The 9,326-nt window shown below is 37.1% G+C and overlaps 1 protein-coding gene across 1 annotated transcript in view; it reads left to right on the top strand.

Annotated features, from left to right (window-relative positions):
* Positions 1-789: 789 nt before the first annotated feature.
* znf385c (zinc finger protein 385C) overlaps positions 790-9,326 on the top strand; it is a 121,749-nt gene continuing 113,212 nt past the window's right edge. Inside the window, exon 1 of the mRNA XM_073832635.1 lies at positions 790-882. Within this exon, the coding sequence (XP_073688736.1) occupies positions 834-882 (49 nt within the window). The 5' untranslated portion in view covers positions 790-833. The remainder of the gene's footprint in view (positions 883-9,326) is intronic.

The following is a 9,326-nucleotide window of genomic DNA, read 5'->3' as shown; positions in this document are numbered from 1 at the left end:
CTTCAAATGTTTTTCCCAGTCCAACTGATTAGTACAGCCCAAAACATGACAATGATTGAATTTACAGCAACAATAATCAGCAAAATATGCAAGTTTTGTTTGGTTCAGTGGCATTGTTTACGTCAGTCGTGCCAATATGGTCGATTGATGAGCGTTGTGAAAACATTCTGTAAGTTATATTTAATTCAGGTGCTCTCTAAGTTATTGTAACTACCGTCTTGTAAGATGCAATGAACTTCCTCTCAAATCAATAAGAATACAATATAAGCATATTGTAATTTTTACATGGAGGATGGTGAATGGAGTGGACACAACCTCGCTGTTTTTCCCCGACCACAAAGTACTTGAACTTGACATAATTACAACCTCAGAATTTACGTTTCTTCTTACAAGCGCGTTAAGGCTGCCTTATTGACTATAATGGTCCAAAAAGCATTAGGATTAGGTGACCATAATAATAGCCAAGCACCTGTTAAGAACGATTAAACATAAGATCTATATAACATGTTTTACATAGTACATTAACGAATAAAAAGAACTGGAACTGGAACATGAATTTATATACGGAAGAGGGAGAGTGTTGCCTCCTCACATTAGAAAACCAACAAATACCACCGCGCTAACTACAAATATTGTCTTATAGTTTTGAAGGAAGAAGAAAACTCTGGAAAGTTCCCCTGAAGAGAGCTCGACGCGCGCCGTTAGTGTGAATGACAGGAGCTTTGCTGGAGAGCCGTTGGTTTGTGACGCACGGTGACCATTGAGCTGCGAGAGGTGCTTAGTATCAATTCAGTTCAGCTCGGAAACACCGGAGAGCGAGAAGTACGCTAGTAATGTTGGGCTCAGAGGACCACGGAGAGACTCGCAAACGAAACGGTGCCGGTAAGCGCTCTTTCATTCACTGTACTTTCATTATGACTGTCGGTTTAGACTGAAACGGCAGGTGTTTGACCAAACCGAAAGGAGGATAAGTTTGGATGCGCGAGTGACATGCTGTCAGACGAACAAAATGATTTATATACCTGTTATCAAATACCGGCTTTAATTAACTTATCTTGCTTGAATGTTGAAACAGTGTATGAAAAGTATAACGAGATATTGTAGAAAGAATTATTTTGAATTTCAAAGCATTTTTTGTCGTTTTTCGCCGAGCTCTGTGATAAAGCACTGCTACTAAGTCATGTTTACTTTGCTGTCAAAACTGCAATATTCCTCTGGCATCCTGAAAATGGATGAAACTTCACTGAAATGCCTTATGAGAGCTCATTGCTTCAGACAAGCAGTATTACCCCGTCATGATGAATGTGCCTTGACATTTATCATATTTTTCAGTTCATTGATTTTAGTACAAACACATTAAGGGGAAATAGAAGGAGGGTCTTGGTTTTCCCATCATAACTTGGAAAAGTATAACCTGTAGTTTTTTTTTTTTTATAAGTGACCCTGGAGCACAAAACCAGTCATAAGGGTCAGTTTTTTTTTATTGAAATGAATACATCATCTGAAAGCTGAATAAATAAGTTTTTTTTTCATTGATGTATGGTTTGTAAGGACAGGACAATATATTGGCCCGAGATACAACTATTTGAAAATCTGAGGGTGCAAAAAAATCTAAATATTGAGAAAATCGCCTTTAAGGTTGTTCGTAGCAATGCATATTACTAATCAAAAATTACGTTTTGATAAAATTACAGCAGGAAATGTACAAAATATCTTCATGAAACATGATCTTTACTTAATATCCTAATGATATTTGTTGTGAAAGAAAAATCAATAATTTCGACCCAAACAATGTATTTTTGGCTATTGCTACAAATATACCCGTGCTAATTATGACTGGTTTTGTGGTCCAGGCTCACATATGTTACATTTTCTGACCATATTGTAGTTTATTGTATTTTAGCTATATTAGGTGTCTTGTGTGTGTTTTAATGAAAACATGTAGGGTAAAAAAAAGGCATATAGTTTTGTTTGTTTGTTTTGCTGTTCGGCTAATCTGAAATGTAAGACATGCTGCAAAAGATGACCCAGAAGCAGTTAAACACTTATCTTAAAAATTACAACATGCTTATTTCATCAGACACTCAGTTAGTAAATGTGCTGAAAACGAGAGTTGCATTTCTTGTCCTGTTTGAAATATCCATGGATGTGCTGCCACTAGTTGTGAGCTGGAACTAACCAACAACCCTACTTCAACCACTAAAACATACATTAGGAAGAGACATATAGTGTGGGTACATCATCCTAAAGATAAGTCAGATTCACTGGTTTGCTCTAAACTGTTGCTTGCATGTTTTCTTTCTTGATTTGAGTTGAGTTAGTATTAGATACACAGGATTGTCTACTTTCTAAGAGCAAAAGCAGGATTTAAATATGATCTTTTTTTGGTTAGCTTGTTCACTTGATGTGCGTATTTGGTCTTTTTTATGTACTGAATGACAGTGCTTTCTCAGTCTTTATTGGATCTTATTTACATGAAATAAGTTTGGTTTAGAAATGTTCACTTTCAGAGAGATCCCCATGCCTTAATGCATCCCCTTTACATTTCAAATCTTTCCTTCGCTTATGATCTTTAATCATAATTTGAAATCGCTGAACACCAATTTTCCACATTTCACAGTGGGAGAGTGAAAGCCCGTTCTGCATCGCATAGCAGGTGTGCGGATCAGAGATGCTCATCTGTCTCTAGAGGCAATATGAGAGATGATGCATAGACTCAGCCAGTCTATTTGTCCACTCCGACGGGTCTGATATTGACAAATGAAGTCCATTTAAAAAATGTATTCAATGCCTTACTTTTTTTGGTTTTCCCCCTCTTTCATTATGTGCGAAATGTGCGAAGATTGAAGTGTATTGCAATGTCTGTCACGAGTGTGTCGAAAATAAAAGGCTTTTTGAAAAGCTTTGTTATATATGAGGAAGGAAACTGCTTACAATTTAAAGCAGCGCTTGGCCTATTTCAAGCACAGACTTTTTGAAGAGCACAATAACTCTAAATAACATAAAACACCTCTTCTCCTCAAGCTGCGTGACTCCTAGTGAATGCCTTATTGTGATCTATTAGAGGAAGCGCTTGACTCTATAGGCCCAAGGCCATTGCTTCAAGGTGAACACTAAGAAGATGATTAAGGATCTTTGCTCTGCATTAAAGTGGAGAATATACACTCAATGCGTAATTTACTCTTGAGGTTTATTATATCGATTCTCAAAGTTTTATTTAAACAAATCACTTTCCCACTCTAGGCGAGCGATGTTGGTCTTGACGTGCTCGATGTCTATACTCTTCTTGTGTTGTGAACAGGCGCTGCGACTGGCGGCGCAAACAGATAAATCACACTGGGAAGAAATGCGCTCAGCTGGGGCAGGAAGATGTTGACGCACTTCCTTTTTGCAGTGACTGTGCCTATAAGCACATTTTGCTTTCTCCTCTTCTGCAGATTCAGTCTTGCTACCTGTCTCAGTTATAAAAAGTCCAAATACAAATATGTTTCAGAAACACTGATTTGTTGGCAGGTGGTCATAAATGTCCAATTTCCAATAGGTACACAGAGCACATAAGTGCTGCTGTGTGGAGAATGCCAGCTATTAGGATATAGCGTGAAGAGGCATCCGTTGATTCTCTTGGAAGTACTGGCTCATGGAAAGGCTGGATTTTCTCATAATATCAGTGTATAACACTGGAGATTTGATAACAGACTCATATATTTTGGCAATATATCATTGGTATGCGTATTTATGTTTAGACAGTCTGCCTGCATCTCTTTTTAAAGGATTTAGATACAGTACATCTATCATTATCTTCATTCAGGTAATATTGAAAGAGGCTATGTATCAAAAAATATTACTGTCTGCACTGATCGTTCTCTTATGCCGAGTTCAGACCTCATGATTTTAGCCCCGATTTTGACTCACCGACAGGTTTTGAGAAATCGCCGACAAATGCCCGAAATCACAGGCAAATCGGTGCTCGTTCACGCGAGTGACAATCACACAGTGTGAACTATCAAAGACGTGATCTGAGAGAATCGCCGACGTGTCGCCGACACCCGTGAGATATTTGGCATGCTAAATATCTGGACCTGTCGGCGATTCAAAATCATGCCGTGTGAGAGGTGATCTGACTGAAAATCACATCGGCGATTACCTACAGCCAATGAGACAGCAACATCCAGGCCAGCGGGAAGTTGGGGGAGGAGTTACGAAGGTATAGACCACAGTATTAACAAGAATAGCTTCGGCTTCTTTTCTTTTCGCTGCAAATAAGTGCACATGCAATTTTTATGACAAGCTTCTTGCGGGCTACCATTTTTTATAGTAATACCAGTCTCACGTGAGAACTTGCACGCCTGACCTCGCGTTGTTTCCATGTCACTTCTCGCGTGTGTTTGGTTGTGAGACGTAGTTTGCGGACCAGGACAAGGTTGTCGGCGATTCTTCCTATTGTAAAGTCATGCAGTGTGAAACCCCCTGTCGCCGATCCATCGTGCAGTGTGAACACAGCAGCGACAGAATGCTACCCCAGATAGTCATGCAGTGTGAAAACATCTGTGACGCGATTGCTTTGAAAATCGTGCAGTATATTTGTAGAAATAGGCGAAAATACATTGTATGGGTCAAAATGATCAATTTTTCTTTTATGCCAAAAATCATTAGGATAAGTAAAGATCATGAAGTTCCATGAAGATATTTTGTAAATTTCCTACCATGAATATATCAAAACGTACTTACTGATTAGTAATATGCATTGCTAAGAACTTCATTTGGACAACGTAAAGACGATTTTCTCAATATTTAGATTTTTTGCAGTTAGATCTCAGCCAAATATTGTCCTATGGAAAGCTTATTTATTCAGAATTTAGATGGTGTATAAGTCTCAGTTTCATGAAATTGACCTTTATGAGTGGTTTTGTGCTCCAGGGTCACATATACTTGCCTCACATATCAGCAATCAGCACATGATTATAACAGTATATAGTTGTGTTCTTCAAGCCATCTCGGGTATTTTCATATGGATAATGTATATTTTTATTGCAATACTAATCGACATAGCCTTTATCACTGTGTAGAATACTGTAAAATAAGAATTAGTTTATAGATGAAAGTTATTTCAAACACTCGATTGATGCTATAATGCAAGTTGGGAGTAAAAATATGTGCTTATTCTCATAAATTGGTGTACTTTGACACTGTGCTTAAAGGGGTCATCGAATGCAAAACTCACTTTTACTTGTTTTTTTGAACATTAATTAATGAAATAAAAATTGATGTGTGTTGGCAGTTTGTGTACATAAGTTTTTTCATCTTTAAAAGTAATATCCCCTTTTTAAAATAAGGTCATCCTCAGCTTCTTGTCGGTGTGACGACACACAAAGAGTGTTTTTTACACTACCATTGAGAAGTTTTAACCCAAGTATGTTATAGACTTCTCATTAAGACCATAAAGAACCTTTAACTAAAAACGGGCAACATTTTGTCTCTTCTGTTCTTTTTGTTTGCTGTAGTGTGATTCATTGGTCAAAAATAAATAAATAAATAACTAAAGATTAATTTGACTCATAGCATGATTAATTATTATTTATTTATTTTTTTTTTTTTTATATATATATATATATATATTGTTATTGTGCATTTTTGAGGCAACAATAATCGTGTGAAAAATCTGATATCATGATAGCCATATGTGACCCTGGACCACAAAACCAGTCATAATGGTCAACTTTTTGAAATTGAGATTTATGCATCATCTGAAAGCTGAATAAATAATAAAATAATAATGAAATAAGCTTTTCATTGATGTATGGTTTGTTAGGATTGGACAATATTTGGAAAATCTGGAATTTGAGGGTGCAAAAAAATCTAAATATTCAGAAAATCTTTAAAGTTGTCCAAATGAAGTTTTTAGCAATGCATATTACTAATCAAAAATAAAGTTCTGTTATATTTACAGTAGGAAATGTTCAAAATATCTTCATGAAACATGATCTTTACTTAATATCCTAATGATTTTTGGCATAAAAGAAAAATCAACAATTTTGACCCATACAATGTTTTGTTGGCTAACGCTACAAATATACTTGTGCTACTTATGACTGGTTTTGTGGTTCAGGGTTACATATATCCAATAGAGAGTTTTCACAATGCATAATCAATCGGCCATATTGGCAGCACGGAATGTAAACAGTTCCACTGAACCGAACGAAAGTCACATTTTGCTGATTATTGCTGCTGAAAATGGCCAATTATTGTCATGTTTTGGGCTGTAGTACTCGGTTAGACTAGGAAAAACATTTAAAGTACTATAGACTGCCAAAAGTGATAACAAATCAAGGAGAAGAGTGCAAAAAACTGAGGAACAAAAGGCATTTGTGGTTGGCCAAACTAAACCAGGATTTCCAGGGCAAGAATCTCGACAACATTTGTGTTTGTTCTTATAATTTCCAGTCAGGAAGGGGAAAATATTAGGCTAATAATTAATACTACTTATACATATCTTTACCACCTTATAACTTTAGTTTGTCTAAGTCCTTCTCTATATGATTTAGCAGCTTCCACGTGTTTTTTGCATGGTTTAGACAGCATAAATTAGCAGAACAACATATTCAATAGTACATTAACTGTGCAATCAATGCTGTTGTTTAAATCCGAATATCACCAATATGGCTGCGCAACCCGGCAAATGACCAAATCGTGACATAAGTGCAAACCCTCTATTAAGACCGTTCTTAAGACAGACTATTTTTACTATTTTTGTTAGCTTATTTAACTGAGCAAAGATTAATAAACTGGTTTACACCAGTTTTTGTAGTCCAATATCTACTCTGGGAACGTTGCCAGTATCACTGCATGAGTGTTTACCTTCTCAGTAGGTATGAAAACAGTGTTGAATGTGATATCTATGAATGAACAGCTCTTTCTGAACCCATTCAACTTCTAATTACAGTGCAGTTTCTGCGTCCGATGTTGTTTTTGGCAAAAGTGCATGGGAGAGACCATGAAACAAAGAGTTTTGAGGTGTAAATAAACAAAAGAAGGGCTGTTTACCACTTATCCATCTATTTTTAAACCTATTTTCCTATTTGTGTTGATAAGATAAGAAACTTTTAGTAAACCGCCCAAAAAGCTAAAAAGTTTTAAGATGGTTTTTTTTTTTTTTTTTTTTACAGTTTAACATTACCTTTTTAAAAGAATCACAAATGCTACTGGGTTAGGTTTGGATTCTAATGTTGGTGGCAAGTGAATGCAAACTGTCCACTGGCAGCAATGAAATGATCTTCACAATGGAAACTCCATCATGACTGGCAGAGAATGAGTGACTGATGTAACAAGTGTTAGAGTCTTCCTGGTAGAATTAACATATTTGCACACTTGAGTGACTAATGAGAGCTTTGACTATAGAGCAGTAGTATGTGTATGTGTGTTTAGTTGTGTGGATCTGTCTCTAAGCTTTGAAGGGCATGAGGGTGATGACACCTGTTGCATAATAGCTGCACTGGAATGTAAACTGTTGGGCAGAATGCTTCGCTTTTAAATATAGGATTTTCTCTCTGTGTCATTCACTCTTCAAAGCTCATCACACTCTCTTAATCATTCATTACCTCTTCAATCATTCTATTTTCATGGCAGTGAGTGAGCCGATGACCGAGGGAGGCAAGAGGTGAGAAACAAAGTGAGAAAATGAAATATTTGGAATACAATTTTAGTTTTAGACTACAGAGTAACAACACAAATTCCAATTGACATTTTATGTTTTATTCATCATCTAAATAATTATAATAATAAATCATATTTGTTGTACAGATTGCCAAGTTAAAACATAAGAGTACACAAGTTGGAGCAGAAATGTGTTTTTTTTATTCATTACCTTTTAAGTTACAGTTTCAATTCACTTTGTAGACATACTTTATTTATTTATTTAATTCACTTATTAAAGAGTTGTATACAGTATTCAAAATGGGCAATTTCATTCCTAAGGTCAGGAAAAGTGTTGAAAATTGTCTAGACAAGTTTTGATATAAAGAAACTGGACTAACTTTACAGATGGATGTCTAGAAGAAAAAAACCTAACGCTCCAGAAGTATAGGACATGGTGCCTTTAATAATGTGCCGTTGCATCATTCAAACTTTGTTTTGTTGTTGTTGTTGTTGTTTTAAGATGCAGTTTTTACATCTCTGTTTTCCCAAAGCATTTCAAATAGCATCAATAAATATACTCAGCTGTTTGCCCTGCTAAACTGAGAATTTTAGGCAGGCAGTTTATTGGACAGCCTGGGCTCTCCTGTTTAAATGAGCTGACAGACTTGACTGTATGTCTTGACTAAGTGTGACATGATAAATCAATCTTTTTTTTGTCCTAACCAGCCATAACAAGAAGTTGTGTTCTTTTTATTTGAGACGCTTTGAGTAGCTCTGCTTACAGTGAAATATTAAAAATCCACCTCCAGGTAATGGATGTTAAAAATAGATTCTGATTGGTTGTTGTGCTGCATCACACAGTGTATTCTCTTTCAGTGTGAACAGATGAAATGCTTGTCACTGGAATCTGGTTCGTACATGCTGTAGTGCGATCACACAAGTATCCCTACACATATTCCGTCCTGGTGTCTTTCATCACTTCAGCAGACAGAGCGGTCAAGTGAGACAACCCCTTGTCAGCTCTTGTTCCCCTTTTCTCTCTTTCTCTTTCTCCGTAGCCCCAGCTCTGTTCTTCTCACCCTCTGTTACGCTATTCCCTTGTGTATAAGCGTGTGTCCTTGTACATGTGCTTCTGTACCGTGTATGCTATGGTGTCTGACAGCTGTCTAGGCCCCAAGGGCACGCAACCTGCCCTTTTCTGAAGCGCGCCTTTAGCGCCCCCTCATCACGCTGTCTGTGCTCCCCGCCGGTGAGTGCTCGCCTCTCGGCTGCGGTCAGCGGGAACTGGCCTCTTCTCAGCGGGGGCCCAGAGGTCTCGAGGGTTAATGTTTCAGCATTGTGACCTCTCTCATTTCTCATCACCTGACAGCCGGTGGCTACCGCTGCCTTTCTCTTTCCTACAGTACAGGACACATACGTATGGAGGCACAAATCAAATACTCTGTATATATTTAAGCGTTTTAGATGTCTACACATATCGATTATAGATGTGTGATGAGTGTCAGGAACTGTGAGAAATATTTGGATCCTAAAAGGTCCAACAACTACACACACTCACACACATACAAAGTGATTCTAGTTACTGCTCTTGTTTTTAGTGCTATAATGGTTTAAGGTTTATATATATATATATATATATATATACAGTCAAGCCCGAAATTATTCATACCCCTGGCAAATTCTGACTTAAAGTT

Source organism: Garra rufa, chromosome 1 (genome assembly GCF_049309525.1).
Source record: "Garra rufa chromosome 1, GarRuf1.0, whole genome shotgun sequence".
Taxonomy (NCBI): domain Eukaryota; kingdom Metazoa; phylum Chordata; class Actinopteri; order Cypriniformes; family Cyprinidae; genus Garra; species Garra rufa.
The sequence above is the reverse complement of the archived record's forward strand: the minus strand, read 5'-3'. Positions and strand labels throughout refer to the sequence as shown.